General features: G+C 60.9%; 1 protein-coding gene across 1 annotated transcript in view; it reads left to right on the top strand.

Moving 5' to 3' along the window:
* Positions 1 to 4,904: 4,904 nt before the first annotated feature.
* The window catches only part of CELSR3 (cadherin EGF LAG seven-pass G-type receptor 3), a 36,273-nt gene continuing 14,862 nt past the window's right edge, over positions 4,905 to 26,315 (top strand). The window contains exons 1-16 of the mRNA XM_068906775.1: positions 4,905 to 7,667; positions 15,306 to 15,938; positions 17,272 to 17,494; positions 17,636 to 17,751; positions 19,608 to 19,696; positions 20,103 to 20,260; positions 20,490 to 20,653; positions 21,096 to 21,221; positions 21,588 to 21,757; positions 22,001 to 22,186; positions 22,349 to 22,459; positions 22,718 to 22,886; positions 23,136 to 23,277; positions 23,473 to 23,593; positions 23,964 to 24,147; positions 24,239 to 24,340. Coding sequence (XP_068762876.1) covers positions 5,021 to 7,667; positions 15,306 to 15,938; positions 17,272 to 17,494; positions 17,636 to 17,751; positions 19,608 to 19,696; positions 20,103 to 20,260; positions 20,490 to 20,653; positions 21,096 to 21,221; positions 21,588 to 21,757; positions 22,001 to 22,186; positions 22,349 to 22,459; positions 22,718 to 22,886; positions 23,136 to 23,277; positions 23,473 to 23,593; positions 23,964 to 24,147; positions 24,239 to 24,340 — 5,341 coding nt within the window. The 5' untranslated portion in view covers positions 4,905 to 5,020. The remainder of the gene's footprint in view (positions 7,668 to 15,305; positions 15,939 to 17,271; positions 17,495 to 17,635; positions 17,752 to 19,607; positions 19,697 to 20,102; positions 20,261 to 20,489; positions 20,654 to 21,095; positions 21,222 to 21,587; positions 21,758 to 22,000; positions 22,187 to 22,348; positions 22,460 to 22,717; positions 22,887 to 23,135; positions 23,278 to 23,472; positions 23,594 to 23,963; positions 24,148 to 24,238; positions 24,341 to 26,315) is intronic.

Below are 26,315 nucleotides of genomic sequence, written 5' to 3'. Positions count from 1 at the left end.
GGGCAGCTCACAAGTTGGGGGGTCACGTTGCAGCGTGGGACCCGCGGCAGGCTGGTGAGCGGATCCCATCCGCACCACCACCACCACCACGGCGTTGCTGCAGCCGCGGGGCAGGAGGAGCTTGGGAACAGCCCGCCGGGGGGCCAGGCGCGGAGCTTCCCTGAAAGGCCTTAGCGCATCGTGGGGAATCGAACGGCATCGCCTCTGTAAACTCATTATCCCCGAGCCTGTGCAGCAGTTCCCGCTCTGAGTGCGGGTGACAGGCGCAGATAACACGCTTGCGTTTTCATTAGACATAATGGGCCGTTATTAGCCCGGTATCTCCTCATATCAGCGTGCTTTTATTGCCGCGCAGCCCTGGCGGGTGCTGGGGGGCTGGTGCAGGGGAAGCGATCCGCTATCTGTGACCTGCGCCTTTGTTTTATTGTCTGGAATGATTCAATTACAACTATTTTGTGGCAGTAATACCCCGATGATTTCCTCATCCTCCCCTGAGCCGTCAGCTGGATAATTAGAACAAATAAACTTGAAAGCCTTCATAATTTTTTAAAAGCATCGCCTCTCTACCTATTGGGTTTCTTGATGGCAAATCCCGTGTTTAAAGAGGGGACGTGCAATCAAGCCAGTGGCGGACGCTCCTTTTAAGCCAGCATGTTTCCGTCGCACATGGGTTTTTGTGCTGCCTGCCCTGTATTGGGAGTGACGGGTGTTTCGCGGGCGCATTGGCCCTGCGCGTGCCGCGCTCGCCCTGGTTTCTGTTGGAAGCTCCTTTGCCAGTGGGGCGGAAACAGCAGCGTCGTCTTTGGTGGGCCGATATCAGCCTGCAAGCCGGGACTCGCGTTTCTCCAAAGTAGGTCACAGCACTGGCTGTCACTGAGCGGTCAGCACCGCGTGCGGGGTCAGGGGCTGCTCTGCCCGTTGTCGTTGCACTAATAGCGCCGGGAGGGCTCCGGCACGTCTCCGGCGGGGCCCAGCGGCAGCGCGCGCGGGGCCCGGGAGGGGAGCACACATCCCTGCGGGGCACCGCGCGCAGCAGCTGGCGGGGCTTCATCCTGGTGAGCGCTGCTGCTGGTCTGGCCGAGCCGGAGGCGTTTCGTGGTGGCTCAGGAGTTAACAGTAGCAGATTACCCCTCTTCAGGAATCCTACAGAGTTTATAAATTAACGCGCCAGCTTCTTTAGAGGCTTAGAAATCCACACCCACCAGATGTCAGCTCTCAGCATTGCACGAGCACCATGCGAACTTCTCGTCGGCGCCTGCCAAGCCGCGCTGGCTGCCGCTTTGGGGGCCACCTGGTATTTTCTGTGGTGGTCCTGAGTTGTGTGCTCAGCCTGAGCCGGTGCTCGGGCCAGGGGGGGCGGCAGAGGCCGGGGCGACGACGGGCCCAGCCGTGAGCCCTGCGTGCTCTGCCCTGCCGTGCTGCTGCCCAGGTGGTGGACAGGTCCCAGTTCTGCATGGGCAACGGTGGTGGGAGGGGGGACGTGCTGGCCCAATGCGGTGGCCCCTGGCCACAAGGATAGTGTGGGAGATTTGGGGACTGCCAGATGTGTTTCCACACTCAGGCTCTGCTTTTGCCTGGCGCCCAAGTAGGGGGAGCTTGCTGGCAGTCAAACCCCAAATTAGCAGGTGGCATGCACTCTCCCCACCCCCTCATTTACATTAACGATAATTGATACGGGAACATCTGCGACCATCAGGGGAACTGAGGATGGATGAGGGTTGGTGGCAGTCACATTCGGCAGCAGAGCGCAGGAACATGAGGTCTCGGGCAGAGACAGGACCGTGTTTGACACCAGGATTCAGGCTGGCGCGGTGGTGACACGTGGGACACCGTGGCCTAGTCTGCATCCAGCACAGAGGCATTTGCAATGTTGGTGGTGGCTGGACCTCCTTGGGGTGCCCAGGCCCGCCGTGCCCAGGTGTTGGTGCGTCTCTTCCAACCCCCACTCGCCGCGCAGCCGGCGCGTGCTGGCAGCGTGCAGCTCCAGAGCAGCCGCTCAAACAAGTGGTGGAGCGCATGGACTCCTGCGTTTGGTGTGAGGGCTGAGTGGGCAAAGGAGCCCCATTTCCAGCGTGAATCGGGTCCTGCTGTCCCGCATCATTAACTCGCGCACCTTTCTGGGAGCTGCTCAGGCCATGACAGCTTTGTAGGGTGGCAAAGTGGACGCCTGGCCTCACCGCGGCAATGGTGTCGGGAGCACCCACAGCCTCCTACCCCGAACCAGCTCCTGCAGCCCGGCCACGGGGACGTGCATGGGGGCACCTGCTGGGTCTGTCCTTCCTTGTACTTCCTTGCCCTTTCCTATCCCACCCTGAATCCCCTCACTTCCCTCTGCAATACACTCTGTCTTCTCCTGGGCGCAGCTCCTTCTTGCCCAGCCGCTGTGGCCCGAACTCCCTCTTCTTCACCAGGATGCGGCCCACGGCACTGCTTCCCCTGCCGCAGAGCGCCAAGCGCTAATGAGGATGTAAACCCCTGTTATTCCTAAGCCTATTACAAGCTTCAGTGGATTAGATGGCGATATTAGTTGATTGAGATCAAACCAACAGCTAAGTTGTAAGGCTGATGTGCTAACAAACCGTCCCAATGAAAGGGCCCCAAACAGAATTTTGCTTCGAAAACAGGGTGTTTTTTTTTTTTCCATAAGAGTTGAAAAGAACCCTGTGGCTTTCTCCCCGGTGTTTATTTCTTCCCCTGTGGATGGGGTTGCGGTGGGTCTGCTTCGGGGCACAAGAACAGGTCAGGGAAATCCCTGCTACACAGGCGGAGGTGCTGAGAGGCCGTGGCTGCAACCCTGCAGGGGGTCCCTGGCACCGCCTGAGAGCTTCCTTCCCCCGGCACAGGGAAAGGGGATCCGGCCACTCGGAGAAGCCCTTTCTCATGCATGTGGAAAACCCATCCCTGTAGGCACCAAATGTAGAGTTGCCTGTGACACTTGCTGATGGACTCCGCTGGGTTCAGAGGGCTCTTGAGGGAACTTGCATGGCAAGCATCTCCTGGAAAACCATCTGTCACTTGGGCAGCTCTTCCATCTTGCTCTTCTAAACATCTCCTACATCCTACAGCAGCGCTGCCTTAAGCCCTTTAGCCCTTGAAACGCTCCGGGTGGGTTCAGCTATGAGCCGGTTTCTCTCTGGGCTCTGCTTGCTGTCGTTGGGTCTCCTGACTCCCAAGGCTCTTGTATTCCCTAGGGCATTGCCCCCAGCTCGCGGGGTCTCCGTCTCTGCCAACCAGAGGGGCTGGGGGGGGGGGGTGTCTCGCAGCCTCTCCTGCCTCGTTTGTTACTGGCAGAGCAGCAAAGCATGGTGGAGAGTCATTCTCCAGGGAGGTGGCACAAGGACCATGCTGTCACGTGTCACACGGGCAGCGCTGTGGCAGGTGTCCAGGCTGCGAGCCGAGGCACGCGCTGAGGACGGGCGTCCGGGGACGAGGCCGTCCCACGGGACAGGCCCTCCTCCGAGCTGGGAGGCTCCAGGGCCCCCAGCTGAGGTGAGCCCCTTGCCGGCTGCGCTGTTTAAGGAGGTGCTGGAGCCGCGTGTCCCCGTGGCGACTGCTCTCTGCGCCATACAACGGGATTTTGCCGGTAGGTGCGATCACCCCCTTATTTCGACACAGAGAAGTAAATGAAGAGCAACGTCCGTTAAACAGGCCTAAAGCCATGAAGCGTTATCGCCTTTGCACGAAGAGTTAGGGGCCGGGGCCGGGGGGTGGTGGCGGCGGTGGCGGCCGCCGTGCCTGGTCTGCAGCGGGCTTTGCAGCACAGCTCGCGCTCTCCCTGCGGCGGCGGGGAGCCAGGCACGCCTGCTGTCACCAGGGCTGGGAGGCGAGACAACGGGGAAGGGGCAGCTGCCTCCATTGTGCCGAGGAGGACAATGGGGCGACGGGGCGCTCGCCAGCCTCCCCTCAGCCAGCTGGGCCACGTGCCAGGGCGCGGGGTGGCCGGGCCGGACCACTGGAAGCCATCGCTGGCATCGCCCAGCCCCGTCCGTCGGGGGCTACCACCGCCGAGGCCCTGCCGAGGCCGGGCCCCAAACCGGGCGGCGCCGCCCCGGCGGCTGCTGCTGGCCGCCGGTTGCCAGCCGCGCTCGGGGCGGCACCGCGCCGCACGCCGGCGGGTGGAAGGGGCCGGCGGAGCCTCCGGACCGCGAGCCCGAGGGCCGCGCGGGCTGCGCAACAGCCCCGGCCCCGGCGGGGGCTCCGGCCACCCGGGACGGCGGCTGCGGGGAGCGGCGGGCAGCAGGAGAGGGGCCGCGCCCCACCTCTCCCAGCGCCCCGGAGCCGCTCGTCGCCATGTCGGCCCAGCGCGGGGCGCACCGGCCCCGGCAGCGGCGGCGGCGGCGGCGGCAGCGCCCGCCCTCAAGATGGCGGCAGGGGCGGGGCGGCGGGAGCCATGTTGGGGCTGCGGGAGGAGCCGGCGCCGCCAGGGCCGGCAGCGGCGCGGGGGGCGGCCATCGCCGCCGCTAGGCGGGGGCAGGGCAGCGGCGGGGGCGGTGCCGGTGCCGCCGCGGAGCCCAGCCGCCGTGCGCCCGGCGCGGGCGGCGCCCGCCGAGGCACCATGGCGGAGGAGCCGCCGGCCGCCCCGAGCCGCCGCCGCCGCCGCCACCACCACCGGGGGCTGCCGCCGCCGCTGCTGCTGCCGCTGCTGCTCCCTTTGTTCCGCCCCGGGCTGGGGGCCGCCGCGCCGCCGCCGCCGCCACCACCGGGCTGGGGGCCGCCGGCCCGCGGGGGCTGCGCCGCCGCCGTGCCCTGCTGGGCCGGGGCCGGGGCCGCCGCCGCCCCGGCGCTGCCCCCGCCGCCGCGCCGCCGCGCCCCGGCGCGCTGCCCGCCCCGCGCCGCCCCCCCGGGGCCGGGGCCGGGGCTGGGCGGGCGGGGGCGGCGGGCGGCCCCCAACCGGCACCCGCTGTTCCCGCAGTACAACTACCAGGCGGAGGTGGCGGAGAACCAGCCGGCGGGCACGGCGGTGGTGGCGGTGGCGGCCCAGGACCCCGACGGGGGCGAGGCGGGGCGGCTGGTGTACTCCATGGACGCGCTGATGAACAGCCGCTCGCGGGAGCTCTTCAGCATCGACCCGCGCGCCGGGCTCATCACCACCACCCAGGCCCTCGACCGCGAGAGCATGGAGCTGCACTACTTCCGCGTGACGGCCGCTGACCACGGGACGCCCCGGCTCTCGGCCACCACCATGGTGGCCATCGCCGTGGCCGACCGCAACGACCACGACCCCGTCTTTGAGCAGGGTGAGTACCGGGAGACCATCCGGGAGAACGTGGAGGAAGGCTACCCCATCCTGCAGTTGCGGGCCACCGACGTCGACTCCCCGCCCAACGCCAACATCCGGTACCGCTTCGTCAACGAGCGGGCCGCGCACGCCGTCTTCGAGATCGACCCCCGCTCCGGCCTCATCACCACCAGCGGGCCGGTGGACCGGGAGAAGATGGAGAGGTATTCCTTGGTGGTGGAGGCCAACGACCAGGGGAGGGAGCCGGGGCCACGATCCGCCACCGTCAAGGTCTACATCACGGTCCTCGACGAGAACGACAACACCCCGCAGTTCAGCGAGAAGCGCTACATCGTCCAGGTGAGGGAGGACATACGGCCCCACACGGAAATCTTGCGCGTCACCGCCACGGACTTGGACAAGGACAACAACGCGCTGGTCCACTACAACATCATCAGCGGGAACAGCCGGGGCCAGTTCTCCATCGACAGCGTCACTGGGGAGATACAGGTGGTGGCCCCACTGGATTTTGAGGTGGAGCGCGAGTACGCCCTGAGGATCCGGGCTCAGGATGCAGGCCGCCCTCCCCTGTCCAACAACACTGGCATGGCCAGCATCCAAGTGGTGGACATCAATGACCACGCCCCCATCTTTGTTAGCACCCCTTTCCAAATTTCCGTCCTGGAGAACGCCCCCCTCGGCCACTCTGTCATCCACATCCAGGCCGTGGATGCGGACTATGGTGAGAACTCACGCCTGGAGTACAAACTGATGGGAGTTTCGGCCGACACTCCCTTCGTGGTGAACAGTGCCACGGGGTGGATCACGGTCAGCGGGCCCTTGGACCGGGAGCTAGTAGAGCACTATTTTTTTGGGGTAGAGGCTCGGGATCATGGCTCTCCATCGTTATCTGCCTCTGCCAGTGTCACCATCACTGTCATGGATGTCAACGACAACCGCCCCGAGTTTACCCAGAAGGAGTACTTCATCCGCCTGAACGAGGACGCGGCCGTGGGGACCAGCGTCCTCAGTGTCACGGCGATCGATCGGGATGTGAACAGCGCCATCACCTACCAGATCACGGGCGGCAACACGCGGAACCGCTTCTCCATCAGCACGCAAGGTGGGGTGGGGCTTATCACTCTTTCCCTGCCGCTGGACTACAAGCAGGAAAGGCGCTATGTGCTCACCGTGACGGCTTCTGACCGCACCCTGCGGGACAGCTGCCACGTTCACATCAACATCACTGATGCCAACACGCACAGGCCCGTGTTCCAGAGTGCCCACTACTCTGTGAGTATCAACGAGGACCGGCCTGTGGGCAGCACTGTGGTGGTAATCAGTGCCACGGATGATGACGTGGGGGAAAACGCCCGCATCACGTACTACCTCGAGGACAATGTCCCTCAGTTTCGCATTGATCCAGACTCTGGGGCCATCACTTTGCAGGCAGAGCTGGACTATGAGGACCAGGTCACCTACACGTTGGCTATCACGGCCAAGGACAACGGGATCCCCCAGAAAGCGGACACCACCTACGTTGAAATCATGGTGAACGATGTGAACGACAACGCCCCCCAGTTCGTCAGCACTCACTACCAAGGCATCATCTCTGAGGACGCGCCTCCCTTCACCAGCGTGCTCCAGATCTCTGCCACTGACCGGGATGCCCACACCAACGGGCGAGTGCAGTACACCTTCCAGAATGGGGAGGATGGGGACGGAGACTTCACCATAGAGCCCACCTCTGGGATTATTCGCACTGTCCGCAGGCTGGACCGCGAGAACGTCCCCGTCTATGAGCTGACTGCATATGCTGTGGACAGGGGCATCCCTCCTCAGCGAACACCTGTCCATATTCAGGTTACTATTCAGGATGTGAATGACAACGCCCCCGTCTTCCCTGCGGAAGAGTTTGAGGTCTTGGTGAAGGAGAACAGTATTGTAGGCTCTGTTGTTGCCCAAATCACGGCAGTGGACCCAGATGAGGGACCCAATGCCCAGATCATGTACCAGATTGTGGAAGGCAATATCCCTGAGATATTCCAGATGGACATCTTTTCTGGAGAGCTCACAGCCTTGATAGACCTGGATTATGAGACAAAACCCGAGTATGTGATTGTAGTACAGGCCACCTCTGCCCCTTTGGTCAGCAGAGCCACAGTCCACATCAAACTCATTGACCAAAATGACAACAGCCCTGTTCTCAAGAACTTCCAGATCTTGTTTAATAACTATGTGTCCAATAAATCCAACACCTTCCCCTCTGGGGTCATAGGGAAGGTCCCGGCTTATGACCCAGATGTGTCCGACCGCCTCTTCTACACCTTTGAACGGGGAAACGAACTGCACTTGTTGATTGTAAATCAATCGAGCGGGGAGCTGAGGCTGAGCCGTAAACTGGACAACAATCGTCCACTTGTGGCCTCCATGCTGGTGACTGTCACAGGTAGGGTGCGAAAATCTTAAAACGCCTGGACTAGTGTGATACCTTCCGGGGCCTTTGCCTGATTCTCCTCAGGGAGCCCCTTCGGCATCTGAGGGGTTGGGGACTAGCAACAATATTTGGATTGGGAGATGCTTCAAATCAGGAAATACTGGAGGATCTGGGAGTTGTGGAAGTAGGGGGTGCGCTGTAGGAGAGCGTTTTGTAAGGGGGCTGAGGTTGGTGGTGATCTGTAAGAACAAAGCATCGTATTCAGCTAGGAGGATTGTCTGTAGCTGCTAGTGAGACACCTTTGGAGGTGCTGTTGCCGGTGAAGCTGTGATGTGGGCTGTAAGATGCTGGCCAGGGAAGCAGGCTGGCCCCGGAGCGGCTGAGCTGGCTGCTCTTCTTTGCCGCTGGTCCAGAGGTTGGTGTGCTGCTTTGCTCCCAATCCCTGGTGACTTCTCCCCGACAGGACCAAGTGAGCTTGACTCTGCTGGAGAGGGGAGGGATTGAACTGGAGCATGGAGAGAGCCCCTGTAAAAACACTCTTCTCTTGGAGGGTGTCACTACCGACAAATGGTTTGGATCCAAATTCGGGAGTATGGTTATGGCAGCTACTGAGCGTTATGGTTTCTGGTGTGACTTCTAAAATATTCTTAATCCCATTTAGTGTTACAGAAGGCAACTGTAACAAATCTCAAAAAGGTGCTTAAAGCTCTTGCATGGTGTGTGTTGCTGGAGTATCCGAATGTGGATGCTAATGACAACTCCCCAAGGTGGTTTTGAGAAGTGTTATCGTCCCCTCCAACCAAGCTGAGGGCAGGACAAAGATGCTTCTGGGGACTTGTCTGTGAGCAGCAGGGTTTGGACCTGGAGCTCCCCGTTGCCTGAGCTTTGCCTTCACCACAAGCCTTTCTTTGCTTGTGGATGCGTGTTCTGAAATGGAGGTAGCAGTGCATCCCCTGAGCCGGAGTGACTTTGGAAGAGGGAGGGTGAGAGCGCCTCTTTGGAGATGCCAAGCACTGAACCAAGAGTTACCAAGAGTGCCTGGAGCTGTACATGAATCGTAGGTCTCCTCTGACCCTTGGCTACCAGCTGACCTCCCTGTTCACCATCTCTTTTTCTCTGGCTTATTCAGCGAGGGGAAGGTTTCTTTCAAAAGGTGGAGCATACGTTTTAAATGGGAATCTGTTTGGTGCTGTTCAGCGTAGCCAGCAACAGCTCATTGGTAGATTGGGGTTCTTTGGGGGTTAATTGTAACTGCAGGGCAGGCTGGCATTGGGTGCAGGCGCACACATGCTGATTGCTGGAGATGGGGGGTGGTTTTGACCTTTCCAGCTTCTGCCTGAGTGTGTTTATGCAAGCCCTGCCTCCTCGCGCACTTAACCCTGCACAAAGGCAGGAGAAAATCACGTCCCGAAGTCCTGCGTTGAGCTGCCTTACAGCAAGAGGGCCCTTGCAATTAGAGTGTCGTCATCTTCCAGTGGGAAAGGAGACTAGGAGAGGTGTGCTTGCGAGAGAGAGGAGAAGATGGAAGGGGAAGAGCCGTGCTGGGCAGAGGGGCGAGCACAGTGGAAAATGGGTCTTTTGTTGGCTTTGACAGGAGCTGAGGAGGTGGAGATCGTGTTTGGTTTTTATTTATTTATTGTTAGAGGCCCCATCAGCCTCCCAGCTGGCAGCTCCGTCTGCTCTCCTGTCGTAGCAGTGTGTGAGGAGAGGCTGGAGGGGTGGTTTTGCAGAGCTGGTGGCCAGGAAATTTGGATCTGGTTGGCTGCGTTGTTTGTCCAGTCTCAGCCCACTCGGGAGTACGTTCCTTCTGCAGGAACCTGGCAACAATAGCACGTAGGTGGGGGACCGTGAGGGTCAGCCTCTGAGGCATGGGGTAGCCCAAGGAGGGAGCAGCTTCTCTGCCCGCCCGTGGGTTTTACGGTCCGTTTGAGGCAGGCTGATCCTGGAGCATAGATTAATCCTGCTACATCACAGGGCAAGGGGCCTTTCTGATTCCTGTCTCCGCTTGACTGTGAGCTGTGTTTGTCCTCAGCTCAGGCTCGTAGTGGCAGGGAAGACGTAGGCCGTCACAAACCAGCATGATTCCAGTGGCACTGACGGGCAGCAAAACCAGCCCCAGCTTCTTGTGGGCGCAGGAGCACCTGTATCTGCTAAAAATTGCTCTTGGCCGCTGAAGATGCAAGCAGTGGGGAAGCAGGGCTGTGCCTGTGGGGAGCAGGGTGGTGTGAATCTGGTGTGTTGTAGGAGCCAGGTATTATGTTGGCTTGCAGCCTTCCCAGATGGGCTTCAGAGGGCTGGACTGTTGGGCTGATGGTGACAGTTGAGGCCCAACAGCTCTCAGGCCGTGGCTGCTGTGCTGCTCTTGTTCCCCTTAAGCTCTTTATGTGCGGTCTCTCTCTGGGCCCAGAGGCCAAGAGCTTGTCCCTGGCATTCATACCTGCTGACCTGCTTCCATGCTCACCTGGGCCTCTCTTGGCTAGTGGGTGGGTTTGATCTTCAAATCTTGAAAGGTGACCCACTTATCTAAGATGTCTCATTTTAAATCAGCCTGGCAGGTAAGAACCCTGGAGCACATCTGTCCTGACTCCTGTCTGAGCATGTCAGATCCTTCTTTTCAAGTCAGGGATGGGTCTTAGGGCTGCCTTTGCCCTTCACAGCTTGCTCATTTTGGTTCTCCTGAAGGTCCCTGTCTTGGGAGCTTCCTCCCCTATTAGGACCATCACAGCCGGAGGTGCTGACCACAGAGAAGGTGGATTTTGGTTCTCAGTTAAGGAGTAGATTTGGAGTTTTCTTGGTTATAATGTTTTAGTCTCTTAGTTTTTAGAGTTGACAGGAGAGGGACACTTGCGTTCTGTGCTCTTTGAGGGAAGTCTAATTTAATTCTGAGATCTCTTCCTCTGTCAGAGGAACATCAAAACCTTGAGAGATCTCTCAATGCCCTTTGGGAAATGGTGAGCAGCAATTCACCTCACCGATACCAGTCTCTCTGTTACTCTCTCCTCCTTGTATGCCTTCTGCTGGGAAGGCATTTTGTTGCTCCTCAGCCCCAAATTTGAAAGTTACTCTTTTCAGTGCCTGCGGCACCATCGCTTGTCCCCGCAGTGGCTGGTTGGGGTGTCACAGTCAGGGCTGTGGCCTTGCGCTCTCCCCTTAGGTAGGCTTTTGCTCTCTAACACTGGCTCTGCTGTTCAGCAGAGGCTAAGCAGCAATCCACTGGAGCCCCTCTCTGAGCTCCTAATCCTTCTGTGTGAAATGCAGGGGCCTGTTCTCCTTGGGGGTCCTGCTGGCCTGCTCTTTGAGCTGAGCTGGCTCGTTCCCGTTCCCTGAGGCTTCTAGAAGTGCAGTTCCCTGGCCCCAGCCCAGGCCCTTTTGGGGAGGCCTGTGTTTGCTTTCCTGCCAGGCTAAGTGAAGGTCCCTCCAGAAGCTTGTCCTTGTATTTGCCTTTTCCTCCACCTGCATAGAAGGGTAGTCCCATGTCCCTTGGCGATGCTTGGATATATCGAGGAAATGACTGCTCACTCGGTGGTCGGCAGAGGTGGTCATCAGGCTCCGCAGCTGGGACAGACCCAACTCTCTGCCTGTGACTCTGGGGCTCTCTAGATGGCAGCGTTGGCCAGGGCTCTGCCCGGTGACCCAGAGCCTCTGGGAACGTGGGGGGACAGGAGAGATGGGGAAATGCCCTGGAAGACCCAAGAGACCATAGCACAGCCCATGCTGAGCAGCAGTCACTGGCTCTGCTCCCTCGGAGGGGTCTGCAGTGCAGGCCTGGGAGTTTTGCTCTGTTCCCAGGCTGTTAGTGCGGGCAGCCCCTAGCCGTCCCCGCTGTATGGGGGCTCTTGGGGGGGGGAGGGGGCTTTGATCACGCAGCAGTGAGCCCCCCAGGCCAGGTTGGGCTGGGAAGCGGCGGCTGGGGATCTCCGTCCCCGTGTATCCGTTGTTTGTGTGGGGAAGGTCAGCGAGGGAGGCAGCTGGGTGTGATGAAGCAAGGAGGGGGTGGGGGGAAGGAGTGGGGGGATCCAGGACGGGAGTCTGCAGCCCATCCTGCCCTCTGGGGAGGGCTTGCTTGAACCTCTTCCTTCTGTAGCTGTCCCTCTTCTTGCTTTTGTCTGTCTTGGAAGTGCACACGTGATGACCCGGTGCTGCTCAGCACCCAGGTTAGAGCCTCTTGTGTCCCTTCTCCTTTCCCTGTAGGCATGTTTCCAGGACAGCTCGCTCCGCTACATGAATATTCACCAGGCACCAGCTCTGCAGCCGCAGGATTTAATCAGAAAGGCTGAGCATTTGTGATTAAAATGCCTCCCAGGGGGGTCAGTGCCTCCAGCCAGCTTTGGGCTCTCTTTGGTGTGTTTTTTTTCATTTGCAGAGGGTCATTCTCTTAACCACCTGCTTCCCCACGTGTGGCGCTGACGGGGAAGCAGCCCTGGGTGCGAAACCGCGGCTGGGCAGCGAGGTATGATGGAGCTTACCAGGCAGGGCTGTGGGGCTGGGGCTGGACCCTGCGCTGCCGCGGGGCGTTGGCCTGCCCTTGTCCGGCATGAGGGAGCTGCGGTCATGGTCCTGCCTTGCCCGGGGACTGAGAGGTGGCCCTGGTGTGGGAGCCCCCTCGTAGCACAGAGGTGGCAGGCAGGGAGGGAAGTCTGGCACCCACCGCTAGGGTCCCCGCCCTGAATATCAGGGAGACCTTTGCTGACCAGCCTGGCTCTTTCTGGTGCAGAAAGGCATCTGAGAGAGGAGACATCCCCTCCGAATGGCCCCTGGGCCTGTTGTGTACCGGCAGCACCCCAGGCCCTTTGAACCCTGCTGCCAAGCAGACGGGGCAAGCAGATGTTGAGCAGCAGCTGCGGCCTGCGGGGCAGGCCTGTCTCATCGCTGCTCCCTCGCCCTCCAGGTCCATCGTTCCCGGGATCGTCCCTTCTTTCTCCCTGCTTGATGCTGCTGCAGAGGTTTTGGTTGCCTCTCCACTGCGCTGGTTTTCCTCTCCTGGCTCACAGCATGGAGCAGGGTGCAGGGCCCCGTTACCGCAGGCTTCCCAGGGAAAGGAGCACTCAGGCTTCCCTGCCATGCCTTAGGCAGTGCCAAAGGTGTTGGGCACCCTGCAGCCCACCCTCTTCTCAGGCCACGGCTGCCTTGCTCCTCGGAGGCTGTGCTGGCCCCCGGCCTGCCCCAGAGCTCAGCATCACGTTAGCAGAGGCCTAATAACGGCCATAAATCAGGTGGACATCTGCCTGCCTATTGACTGGTGCTGAGCAGCCCACAGAGGGAGCAAAAGGTGCTCCCCTGGGCCTTGCTCCTGCTTCCGGATGAAACCATTTGCTGGAGGTGAGAGAGCGGGAGGCAGTTGGGATCTGACAGTCTCGTGCTTGCCTGGGCCAGAGGAGCAAACTGCGAGGGGTGGACAAAGGCTGGTTGTTAACCTCTGCTCGCTCTGTGCTGCTCCCTCCGTTTCAGAGCAAGCAGGGTGCCGCGTGGGAGGAGGTTTCTCGCCTTGCTTCCACATGAGAATGAAGCGATTTGATTTCAGAGGGAAGCAACCCCCCTTCCTTCAGGAGATTAGCTCCTGGGTGACTGTATAGGCACCTCGGCTTTCCGCAGCAGCTCCAGCCCCGCGCAAGCCTTATCTCCAGAGCTCCAGCACCGATGCGGAGGCTGGTGCTTGTGCTGGAATTTGCAGGGTCGCCAGAAAGCTTTCACCTTCTAAAGAGAAGGAAAAAAGAGAGGGGGGGGAGAAAAGGGAGACATTTCAATCTTTAAATCCTCCTGCACTGCAAACTTCAAACAGGGCTTAGGGAAATCAAAAGGCATTGCAGCATGGCAGCCACAGGGAGAGAGGAACAATACAGGCCGCTCTGCTTGCAAGGCTGGGAGCTGTGAGATGGGCACGGGGAGAGGAGGTTGGTGTTTAAACCCTCCGACCCTTCATCTCCTTATGTTCAGGAGACTGGGGCTCACAGAGCTGCCAGGAAGCCTGCCGCTGCCTGGGCCAAATTGCACTGTGTTGCATGAGATGGAGCGGCGCTGTGCAGGGACTGGCCTGGATTTGTCAAACTTGTTTCACGTGTGACCTCAGCACAGTCTGGCCATGGCTGCCTGGTGGTGACAGCCTGGTCTGTTAGTCTTCCTCATGCGGCCTGGTAGCAGCACTCGTTTGTCGCAGGCAACGAGCAGGCGTCCAGGTCACATCCAAGCGCAGGTTTGATGGTGGTTTCCTAGGGAAAGGTGGTCACATCTGTCTTTCTGTCTCTCTCTCGTGCTGGCTGGTGTTAGCCACGTTTGCAGCAGGGTTTGAATCTCAAAGACAGCAGAGCCCTCTAGGTTTCTGGGAGCTGGGTAGGTGGGGTAGATCTGAAATGGCATCGCTGCTGGGGTAGCTGCTGCAGTGGGAGCTGGGGGGTTGTCTGTCCCGGCTGGCACTGCGTTGCCTGGCCCGCCCGCACGTGCGCGGCACGAGTGCCTCTCATCCAGCCGGGAGCTCGGGGATGGGGGAGCTGAGGGCTGTTGTCAGGGGCACAGAGGGAGACCAAAGGTAGCACAAGCCTGGGCCCGTGAGGAGGTGCTGTGTTTCTGCCGCCCTTGTGCCCAGGGGTGGCACCTCCACCTGAGAAGCAGCTGCCTTTTGCAGCAGCACAGGGGACGCGAGCGAGGGGGTACTGAGGTCATAGGTGTTTGGTAGAGCACTGGTGGCCGTGAGACTGCGAAGCTCAGCTAGTCACCGGGAGCAGTGCTGGGCCAGGAGGCAACCCTGGGGGCTCGCAGCAGGCCCAGCTGCCGACTTTGACTAGCCAGGTGACTTTGCACGGACTGCCCTCCTTCCTGGGGCTCATTGCTGTGGCTTCGTAAGGTCTGGTCTCCCGAGTATGGGGCGTGCTAGCACTTTGGTGGGCTTAAAATCAGGGGGGAAACTGCTGCTAACAGCCAAAATCCTGGAAGAGGACAGGCAGACAAGTTGGCAAGCTGTGTGTGCCTGCACACACCCACGTGTTTGTGCCTCGGAGACTGCTCGCACGGTGCAAGATCCCAAGAGGGAAGGAGTTTGTTTCTAAGGAAAATAAAGATTAAAGAGAATTAAACAAACCGGAGATGGGCCGAAGGAGGAAGAGATGGGGAGCAGATGGTGAGAAGCAGGGAAGCAGGGAGACAGGCACAAAAGCCATGGAAACCCTGGGGGAGAGAGGAAGGAAAAGGCAGGAAGGGAGCAGGGGAAAGGCAGCATGGGGGAGTCAGACAGGGGAGGTCAGGGCACCGTGGGGAAGTAAAACACCCCAGGCCTTGGCATCGGCTCCTGTGTTTGCCCAGCCTCCTGCTGGGCCTCCCTTCTGCCCGTTTCTTTCCAGCATCTTTGTTCATGAGAGCTCAGTTTGCTGCCGAGATCCAGAATGGGGGAAACCTGAGAGTTATCTCAGTGGAGAGCGTGAGGCAAGGGAGAAAGCGTAACCACGCAGAGAGCTTGCCCTCGAGCTCAGCGAGGCGAGGGCAGGTGGCACCCTGCTATCTTCCCTTTGCCATGGGTCCAAGCTGCCTCGAAGCTACAGCTGCTCTAGCCAAGGACTCAGGCCTTTTGGGGCTGCACTGGGCTGGTAGGCCCTGCCCCGGGGTGGGAGGGTGGAGGGTCTCCAAGCAAGACCTGCAGCGTGTCCCTGTTGCCTCCCGCAGATGGGATCCACAGCGTGACGGCCCAGTGCGTCCTGCGGGTGATCATCATCACAGAGGAGATGTTGGCCAACAGCATCACGGTGCGGCTGGAGAACATGTGGCAGGAGCGCTTCCTCTCCCCGCTGCTGGCCACCTTCCTGGAAGGGGTGGCCACTGTGCTCGCGACGCCCAAGGAGGATATCTTCATCTTCAACATCCAGAATGACACAGACGTGGGCGGCACAGTGCTCAACGTCAGCTTCTCGGCCCTGGCACCGCGGGGTGGGCACTACTTCAGCTCGGAGGAGCTGCAGGAGCAGCTGTACATGAAGCGCATGGTGCTGACGGGTGCCTCCATGCTGGAGGTGCTGCCCTTCGACGACAACGTCTGTCTGCGGGAGCCCTGCCAGAACTACATGAAGTGCATCTCCGTCCTCAAGTTCGACAGCTCGGCCCCTTTCATCGCATCCCCCTCCACCCTCTTCCGGCCCATCCACCCCATCACCGGCCTACGGTGCCGCTGCCCCCAGGGCTTCACTGGGGACTACTGCGAAACGGAGATCAACCTCTGCTACTCCAACCCCTGCCTCAACGGCGGGGTCTGCACCCGCAAGGAGGGGGGCTACACGTGCGTCTGCCGCCAGCCCTTCAGCGGTGAGTGCCGTGGCTGGGGTGCGGGTGGGGGCTCCCTGGCTGAGCTGGTCTCCTGGGGTTGCTGTCTGTCCTGGGCAGCTTCTGCACCAGGGTGGACGGGGACTGCTAGGTCAGGTACTCGCACAGGACTGGATTTGTGAGATGTGGCCTGCCTGTGGGCGGTTTACCCCATGGCAGGGCGCCCTCCCCAGCCCGGCTGTGGGTGATGGAGCCCCTCGCTGCCTGCCGGGCCGCAGAGGTCTAGCGCTGCTCCCTGCGCTCGGTGTTTCCATGGTGCTGGATGCACAGGGCTGAGGTTGCTATAGAAATGTGTCTCATAAGTAGCTGGCACTGAGGGCCTTTGGGGACCCTGGCTACCACCTCCGCACCAGGACAGCGTTGCTCCCGGAGCAGGAAGACAAAGCTGTGCCCAGACTGGGATGGGACCGGGACTGCCCGGGGCAGAGCTGTCACAGAGAGCTGGGGGTGCCGAGGCAGCAGTGCCTGGCCCGGGGGAGAACACTGGGGAGGCAAGGCCTGGTGCTCTTGGGGTCCGTACGTTTAACTCTGACAAACCCACCATTCGGCAGTGGGAGGCTGGGCCCAGCTGCCCCACTGGGCAGGATCCAGTGCAGGTGGGCATGGACCAGCTGTGGGGTGAATCCCTGGGGGGAAAGCCAGTGTCTTCTTGCCCCAAGCCCCCACCAGGCTGTGGAGACCTGTGCCTGTGGCTGGCTACTGTCAACCAGGGGCGAGGGAAGGTGGCCTGTGGCTGCGGGGAAGGAGCAGCCCTGCTGTGCTCTCCCCGCCAGCAGGCACCGCGCGAGGCAGGGGAGCGCAGCAGCAGATGGCTGTGATGGAGCCGCTCTCCTGTCGGTGGCTCCTGGTGAGATAAGCAGAGTCAGTGGTAATTAACCCCCAGCATTTGAAGCGTGAACAGCCATTAGCAGAAGGGTTAATGAGCTCGTTTCCCTGTCACTTCATGCTGTCTCCACATCTTCCTCACGTGCCACCAAGCAAGTAATGAGAGCAGGGCCCGGGGCGTAGGATTGCAGCTGAGCAGTTCCCCGGGCGCTGCGGAGATGGCATGGGAAAAGGGGCTCACTGGCCCCCCTGCGCTGCACTGCCATCCAGATAACTGTGGGGATCGGCCCGTCCAGGGGCGTTTTGGGCGGAGGGAGCCAACCTCAGCTGCTCCTCGCCTCTCCATCCTCAGGACTCTGCCCCACGCTGTTGTGGCCGGTCCCCTTCTGTCCCATTCTCACATCATCCTGCTCCAAACTTGCCCCTTCTGCTGGAGTTGGGGTCCCACCCAGCCCAGGTGCTAAGGCCTCTTGTTTTATTCCCCCGCCAGGCGAGAACTGCGAAGTGGACAGCCGCTCGGGGCGCTGCGTGCCCGGCGTGTGCCGCAACGGGGGCACCTGCACCAACGGCGCCGACGGGGGCTTCCGCTGCCAGTGCCCGGCGGGCGGCTTCGAGGCGCCGCTCTGCGAGGTGTCCACGCGCTCCTTCCCGCCGCGCTCCTTCGTCATGTTCCGGGGCCTGCGGCAGCGCTTCCACCTCACCCTCGCCCTCTCGTGAGTGCCCTCCCTCCGCCACGCCTCGCCCCTTCCCCGTGCCGCGAGGCAGCCCTGCGCCGTCTGCGCTGGTGCGTGCCGTGGGAGAGCGGGGGTGTCTGCCTGCTCCCGATGCACACCCTGCTCCTCCTCTCGCCCCAGGTTTAGCACTCTGGAGCCCAGCGGCCTCCTGCTCTACAACGGGCGCCTGAACGAGAGGCACGACTTCCTGGCGGTGGAGATCATCAAGGGGCAGCTCCAGCTGAAATACTCCACAGGTAGGCTTGGCCCTTTGCGTAATGAGCTATGTGCCCTGCGAGCTGGAGAAGGCTTCCTCCGAGCCGGCCGACCTCGGGGCTGGCCTCGAGCCCGTGGTAAGGGAGATGAGGTTGGGAGAGGGGTACGTGTGTGTCAGTGGACGGCACAGAGGGCACGTACCTGTGTGATGTGTGCGTATATTGGCGCGCTGTGTGTCAAAGGACCTTCCCTAGGCCTGGGAGCGTAAGTGCAAGTGCAGCAGAGGGGTTGTGTGTATGGTCAGGGACCAAGCAGGGCTCGGGGACGCTGGGGAGAAAGCCTGCCCAGGCAGGGTGTCCGTACTGGGTAGGTGTCCCTGTGCCCGTGAACATGCACAAGCAGGGCTGAGCGGGGCCCTGCAGAGGGAGATAATCCATTCCCACGTTGGTGTCGCTGCTCAGGTTGTGCGTGGCACCCAGCAGTCCCATCCTGCTCCCACAGACTGTGCCGACAGCCACGAGCAGGCACGTCCCCAGCTCAGCGCTGCCTTTGCTGCTTTGCTCGGCCTCCCTGCCCCAGCCCCTGGGACAGAGAGGAGCTGGCAGTGCCTGTGCCTCCCTTCCACCCCGGGAGGTGCCAGCGTCCCCAGAGCCTGTGATCCCACTGTGCCTACGGTGGGCGTCCTGCCCCTTGTGGCAGGGGGCTGCCCGCTCCCCTCGGCTGTGGGACAGATCCCGGGGAGTGGTTTCAGCCAGACCAGTGAGATGGGGTGAGCTGTGCAGGGGAGAGATGAATGGCTGCTGCTGCTCCTAGCCCGGTCCCTGGCCTGCATATGGGTTTCCAGCATCCTTGGCAACGTTGGGCCAAGCTTCAGGCGCTGTCACTTGTTACCACTTCTGCACGTTCAGCCTGGGCTGCTCGAAGCAGGCCGACCTTTTTTAAGCATGTGTCGTTCAGAACAGAGGGAGGCTGACGAGAGCTCTTGGAAATATGAGAGCCCTGGAGGAGGAGAGGGAATAAAGCTGGGCAAATTCAAGCAAGAGCTGAGGCAGATCTAGGGGTGAAGGGGTGGGGCAGGAGTCCTGCTGGAGTCATGACTGCGTTTCTGCCCTGTTCTGTGTCACTGGGAGCTTTGCCTCTCAGGAGGATGTTCATTATCCCGTCAGCCCCAGCCCCGCTGCATCGTGCCACACCACTGCTGTTCCCACTGCTGCCTTCCTGAAGGGCGTCAGGATGAGCTACTAGGGGTGCTGGGCCCTTGTGCTAACGCCTAGGGTTTCCCTGCTGTCTTGGAGGATGGCGTTGCTCTCCTCTCCCATGCACACACTGCTGCATGGCCACCCAGAGCCCTGGCTCTGCTCAGCTCCTCAGGAGATGGCCCAGCAGCAAGTAGGTGACCAGGAAGGAGATTATACCTAAGGGAGGTTTCTCTTCCAAGGCCTCTACTGGAAAAATAACAAGCTGGAAAGCAGTAGCAGGTGGGTGACTGACGACAGGGAAGTCAGGTTTACCCAGGGAAGGATTGGGATGATGAGGCAGGGGGAAACTGGCCTGGGGGTGGAGTGAAGGGGCTCTGCAAGGGTCGAGGGCTGGCATGGGGCTGGATGCATGGTGCCAGGCACCCCAGATGGCAGTCAGTGAAGTGCAAGGAATTCAGCCTGGACCAAGACAGCCGTCCTGGGGCCCTGAGGGCTGCTAGCTGCCGTCCCAGGGCTGTGATTTCCCTCCTGCTCTGTTCCTTACACAAGGCCGCCTCAGGCAGGGACAGTGCACTGAGCTTGTGTCTTTGAATCCCTTCTGCATCCCTGTGCGAGGGTGTTTGCAGTGCAGCATACTTGTAAGAGCACATCCGGAGGGCTGCCTGGCTTCCCTCAGCATTTAATCCCTGTCCCTGCAGGAGAGTCGAGCACGGTGGTGAGCCCATACCTGCCCGGGGGTGTGAGTGATGGGCAGTGGCACACACTGCAGCTCCACTACTACAACAAGGTACGTGTGCCCCTGCCTGTCCCGCGATGCACGCGGGTCTCTCCCCATGGGGCTGCTTGCTTTGTGTGGCATGCGCGGCTCTGATCCTCCTTTTCTCCAGCTCTGCCCTGTGGGATTGGCAGAGCCTGTTAGCTGTCCCACGTGATGGGTGCAGCAGAGGACACAGCTGGGCACAGAGAGGAGTTGGCCCTGAAGACCATGCTTGGAGGCCACAGCATTGTGCTCCATGTCGTGTCCTCAGCAGTGTCGGTCTGCAGCCCTGTTAGCTCTGCTCGTCCAGGCATCCCTTGGGGTTCACTTGTGTGTGTGGCAGCGCAGTGGTGCCTGGGCCACAGCCCCGTCTCTGCTGTCGTGCGAGGGGTCTAAGGGGAAACGTGTGCTACTAACCCCCAGCCTTTGGTTTCAGCCCAAGGTCAGCGCCCTGGGGGTGGTGCAGGGCCCCTCCAAGGACAAAGTGGCCATCCTGACAGTGGACGAATGCGACGCCTCGGTGGCCCTGCAGTTTGGCAGCGAGATTGGGAACTACTCTTGTGCTGCGGAGGGTGTGCAGTCCAGCTCGAAGAAGTGAGTTCCTCGGGGACCTGCTGGGCGCAGCTGGGAGGGGGAGAGGAGCAGGACGCATGGGTCCCCAGTAGAGTTAGTCCGTCACATCTGGCAGAGCTGTAGTTCCAGGGCCCTGGCTGCATGTGCCTGTCCCTGGGGAGATGTCCCTTCCAGCCCCTCACAGAGGAGAGCTGGCTGGCTGGCCTGAGGCCACTGTGGATCTTACACCCCTGGGCTTCTCTTCTTGCAGGTCCCTGGATCTCACAGGCCCCTTGCTCCTTGGAGGGGTCCCCAACCTGCCTGAAAACTTCCCCGTCACTCACCGGGACTTTGTGGGATGCATGAGAGACCTGTACATTGACAGCAAACGTATTGACCTGGCCTCCTACATCGCCAACAACGGAACTGCTGCAGGTACCTTCGCTGACCCCTGCCCTGCGATTTCCCCCTCCTGCTCACCCCGCGGTGCTGTTAGGCCGTAAGAGCAACGTGGCAGCATGGCTGGACCTGAGCAGCTTCCCATCAGAGGGAGGCCTATAGATTCCCCTAAATTAGGCAGCCTCCACTCCAGCTAATGTTCTAGGAGTGTCGTCTTATCCCGCGTGCAGGGCCTGCAGAGCCAGCCTGTCCGGGAGATGCTGCTGAGGGTCAGACTAGCTCTGCAATGTCTTTCTCCTGGCATAAGGAGCAGTGACTGCCTTTATGCTTGTCCCTGAGCAGGCAGGGCCTGTGCTGAGAGGCCCAGCGGCTGTGCCTGCCCCTTGGCAGCCGGGGAGGGTGGTGGTGTCTCCCCATGCTGGCTGGGGGTCGGTGGAGAGGAGGTTGAGACTGATATGTGCGACTTTGATACCTCCAGGCTGCCACGCCAAGCACTCCTTCTGCGACTCCAGCCCCTGCAAGAACGGCGGCACCTGCTCCGTCAGCTGGGGGACCTACTCCTGCCTCTGCCCCGTTGGCTTTGGGGGCAAAGACTGCCGCCACCGTGAGTGAGCGGGCGCCGCTGGATGCGGGCAGGGTGGGACACAGTGCTGGGATTGCTGTGGAAGCAGGGGGAGGGGGACCTGTGAGGTGAGCTAGGTATGTTATCCCTGCATTTAGCGCTCTCTGTGTAGTGTCACCAGCACTTGGGAAATGGAGTTGCCATGGCTCCAGGCACAAGAGAGATCAGGGAGAGCAGTACTGCTGCAGGCAGGTCCTGGTGTCACTCAGCCAGCAGTGTGTGCTGCTCAGTGTCCCTCCTGAGCCTGCAATGACCCTGTCCAGACCTTTGCAATGCAATGTGAGGAAAAGCCCAGAGCAGAAGCAGACAATCCCCATCCTTCCTCCTCACCTCCGCTTTCCTTTCCAGCCATGCACCATGCCCACTATTTCCAGGGCAACAGCATCCTGACCTGGGACTTTAAGACAGACGTGAAGATCTCGGTGCCGTGGTACCTTGGGCTAGCATTTCGGACACGCCAGCCAGACGGGGTGCTTCTGCAAGCCCATGCCGGCCAGTACACCACCCTGCTGTGCCAGGTAGGACCACAGCCTCAGCTACAGCACCTGTGCTCCAGGCTCTCCTGCCGCCCACCCAAGGAGAGCAGGAGGACTCTGCCCTCCACATCAGTTCCAGTCCAAGCAGAGGGTGGTTATGGGGAGAGGTGGTTAGTAGGGCTCGGCCCCCCTCCCCATGCAGAGCTCACGGGAGAGTGGGATGGAGGTGGTCGGAGGTGCTCAGGACTTTGCTCAGTGCTGCCGTTGCTGGTTCCCTCTCTGCAGCTGGCTGGGGGCCTGCTCTCCTTCATGGTGAGCAGGGGGTCTGGGCGCAGCACCAGCCTCATACTGGACCAGCTGCAGCTCAGCGATGGGAGATGGCACGACCTCCAGCTGGAGCTGCGGGACGTCCGCAGCGGGCGAGACTCTCGCTACGTCATCACCCTCACCCTGGACTTTGGGCTTTACCAGGTATGAGTGGTGGGGACACTGGCCCCAGGACAGGAGCTGTGGGGGTGCTCTGCATACATGGGCCTGGCTACGCCTTTGCGTTGTCAGGGCAGGCTGAGACCCTCTGGTCAATGGGGCAGGGATGATGCCAGTGGCCCCGCGTTACTTCCCTTCCTTCTGCAGGACACGGTGGTTGTTGGAAACGAACTGCACGGCCTGAAGGTGAAACACCTGCATGTGGGGGGAATCCTGAGCTCTGGCGAGGTGCAGAACGGGCTGAGGGGCTGTATACAGGTGAGTCTCTTGCTCTGAGCCTTCTTTCCCTGCAAAGAGAGATGGAAACGCAGGTCTGGCAATTGCTGTCAATGTCTGTCCTGCTGGTGACGCTCACCCTCTGAGCGTTTGGGGGTCCAAGGTGCTGGGGGGATCCATGTACCAGCACAGCAGTAGGTGATGGGAGGTGGCTGCCCCCAGGTGCCTGAGGAGGGCAGGAGGACAGGGGCCTCCTGTGTCTGCCCCGGCTTCACCGTGAATTTCTCTCCTGCATCGCAGGGCGTGCGATTAGGTGACAGTGCCACTGGGACCGCGCTGCCCAAGCCCAGCCATGCCCTGAGGGTGGAGGCTGGCTGCAGCGTGCCAAGCCCCTGCGACTCTAGCCCCTGTCCAGCCAACAGCATCTGCAAGGATGAGTGGCAGAGCTACTCCTGCGTGTGCCAGCCAGGTAGGGCCGGCAGCACTCTGCCACCCTTTCGCTCTGCACTGCATGTCTTCTCCTCTGGCCTCTGTGGCTCCCGCAGCTTGGCCCATGGCTGCTCTCCTGCCTTGTGTGAGTCGTGTGCCCAGAAATCCCCTTAGATGCTCATTGGAGGACAAAATCCCTCCTGAGCCCCCTGGATCCATGCCTTGCTGCTCTGGCCCCTCTCTGGGAGAACATGCTTGCTTTATATGGTGCTCTGTGTCCACACCTCAGGGTACTACGGAGGGGACTGCGTGGATGTGTGTCACCTCAACCCCTGCAAGAACAAGTCGGTGTGTCGCCGCAAGCCAGGCTCGCCCCTGGGCTACGTATGCGAGTGTGGAGGGAGCTTTTTTGGGCAGTACTGTGAGCACAGGTGAGATGCGGGGCACGGAGAAGGGCCCTGCCCTCTGGAGCTTGGCTCTGTGCCACCCTCTCATCCCAGCCACGCGAGCAGAGACCCCTCGGTGCTACCCTTGTCCTTATGAGCTGCTGGGTGGCTGGGCCAGTGGGAGGCAAAAGAAGCCCAGTGAATTTGGCTGTTGTAACGTCAGGTTTTTTTTCTCCCTAGGATGGACCAGCAGTGCCCGAAGGGCTGGTGGGGGAACCCCAGCTGCGGGCCCTGTAACTGCGATGTGAACAGGGGCTTCGACCCTGACTGCAATAAAACCAATGGGCAGTGCCACTGCAAGGTGAGGGGCAGCTGTGCCCGTGGGGACATGAGCTGTGGTCCACCTCTGCCCCTGGAGCCATGCTTGTCCCCCATGCTGTTCCTTATCCTGGCAGCTGCCAGGTCCTGCTCTGTGCTCCTGGCCTGCAGACAAGGAAGGCATGGGCACCTCTGGGTTAGATCCCTGCCCAGCACTTCAGTGTGGCCCTCCTGGCCCAAGGAGGTGATGGTGGGGGGCTTGCAAATGGGGCTATCTGTGACAAGTCCCTGCTGAGCTCATGGGCAGCCCTTTGAGGACAGCCTGACCCTTTTCTTCCCATGCCCCAGCGGTTCCCCCTGCCTCGGCCACCATCCCCGTGGGCTATCTGATGGCCATCCCTGTCTTCCCTCAGGAGTTCCACTACCGCCCAAAAGGCAGCGACACCTGCCTGCCTTGCGACTGCTACCCTGTGGGCTCCTCCTCGCGCTCCTGTGACAAGGAGACGGGCCGGTGCCACTGCAGGCCCGGCGTCATCGGGCGCCAGTGCAACAGCTGTGACAGCCCTTTTGCCGAGGTGACGCCCAGCGGCTGCGAGGGTGAGTGGGGGCACGGTGGGGAACTGGCGGCGTGGGGCTTGGTGTGAGCCACTGTAACCGGGCCCCTCGGGGTATGTGTGTGTGTCCACAGTGCTTTACGACGGATGCCCCAAAAGCCTGAAAATGGGTGTGTGGTGGCCTCAGACCAAGTTTGGCTTCTCAGCTGTGGTGCTGTGTCCCAAAGGCTCCTTGGGTGAGTGGGGGATGCAATTGGGAGGGGAGAGTAGAAGCTGGCTGAAGTGCTGGGGCTGTAGCAACCCCGGCAAGATCACCTCCTTCTAGCAGTGTCCCGGTCCTGTCTAGCTGGGCTGGAGAGCTGGGAGAAAGACATTGGAGGAGCCTGGGGGAGAGCAGGGTGGTCAGACGCAGGGCTGGGGCTGGGAGCAGGCCGTGGTGTCTAGGTCCTTTGTCTCCACCTTCTCCCCGACACCTTTTGGTTTCAGCAGGCCTGAGCCTGAGGTCAGGCCTAGAACAGCATCTCGGCACCCTCAGTGCCTCATTGCTGCTCAGCCCTGTCCTCAGAGCACGCCGCAAGGGGAGCAGGGCACGGCGTGGTGTTAGGTGAGTGTCTCGGGCAGAAGTCACAGCCCGAGTTGGAGGAGGCCGTGCATGGTGATGGCAAAGGTGCCAGCAGGGTGTGCGGGACTGTAGGGCAGCGCGAGCCCCAGGGGACAATATGAACCCTGTCCTTCTCCAGCCGTTCGCTTCAGGAGGAGGCAGGTTTGGCTCCTAACTGTTGTCGCTTCTCTCCCTGGTTCTCTCGCCCTCCGTGCTCAGGTTTGCGGGGTGCAGGTAAGGTTGTTCCCACCTCCTTCCCTCTATGTCGCAAAGGCTGTGCTGCGTGGCTTTCCCTCCCTGCTCCCTGCGTGGCATCCCAAACAGCTCCGTGCTTTCCCTGCTGCTTTTGGAGTTGCTGAGTGTCCCCCCAATGCTTTGCCTGGCCTCACTGCTCCCACATCCTGCTTCCCTGCTCCCAGCACACTCACCAGCACAAACCCAGCTGCGGTTGCATGTGGCCCCTGCCACCCGCTGTCCTTAGCCTGCAGCCCTGGCTCTGAGTGGCCTGGAGGGGCTGCTAAGCAGGGTCTGCGCTCTGCTCCCCGCTGGGATGGGTACTGGCTGCCCCGGGCTGATACCTGCTTGCTTAGGCTGGGAGTGAAGGAGCTGGTGATGTGCAACGGGCAGCTGGCTGGGGAGGAACGGCCGAGGGCTGGAGGAAGGGGAGCTGTTTGGTGTGACTGAGCTGGGGAGAATTAGATGGGGACAGGAACCCCTGGGCACGCTCAGTGCAAGGGCCTGTGCCTGCTGCCCAGCTGGCAGGGGGAGGCAGAGGGACCCGGGGCCAGATTCTGCCTGGAGCACAGCAGCTGAGCCAGGCCACGGGTGCTGGAGAAGAAGGGCCGTCCCCTCTCGAGGGAAGGCCAGCAGCACAGAGGCTGCTCCCAAGTGCAGTGCTGCTCATCCCAGTGTTAATTTCCAGGGGGAAAGGTGGTCAGGAAGGACAGCAGGGAGCTAGAGATGGTGAGAGGGAGCAGGCTAGCACTGGGGCTTTTTTGAGCAGGAACTGGAGTCTACTCCAGGCTTCCTTTCCTTTTGCTGTGCATTCTGCTGCGATCCCCTGCCCTGGTGCTTTCCCTGGCAGGGCCTGGCCTGCAGTCCTACTGGGTGCAGTGAGGTCACCCTCAGGGTGTATGGGGTGATGCTCCTGGTGTGGGACACTGCTCTTGATGCTCCCAGCACTCTTGGTGGTGGTGGTGAATAGCTAGCTGATCCCTTCATTGCTGGTATCTCTGTTGCTGTCCAGTGATGCTGGGATCTGAGCCAGGGATCGAGGCCTTGGCTGGACCCACAGTACTGGACAGGCCCTCCTCCATCCCGCTTGGCTCCAGTGGCTCATCTCTGGAGCAGGTTTGCCAGCCCTACTGCTTTGCTCCATGGAGAGCAGCAGAACCTCAGCAGGCATTGCAGGCTGGTGGCCAGGGGAACGCCCAGGGATGCGTGGGCTCCAGCAGACAGCCCTGAGGCAGACAGACACATCCCCACCAGGAACCAAGATCTTCTCCAGGCCGAGAGCTGCCAAGTCACTTCTTTCCTCTTTGCAATCTTCTGTGATGGAGACTGATGTGCTGCAATCCTGAACCGCATGCAGGAACCAAACTTGTGGAGGG

This window comes from Struthio camelus, chromosome 14 (assembly GCF_040807025.1).
Source record: "Struthio camelus isolate bStrCam1 chromosome 14, bStrCam1.hap1, whole genome shotgun sequence".
Taxonomy (NCBI): Eukaryota; Metazoa; Chordata; class Aves; order Struthioniformes; family Struthionidae; genus Struthio; species Struthio camelus.
The sequence above is the reverse complement of the archived record's forward strand: the minus strand, read 5'-3'. Positions and strand labels throughout refer to the sequence as shown.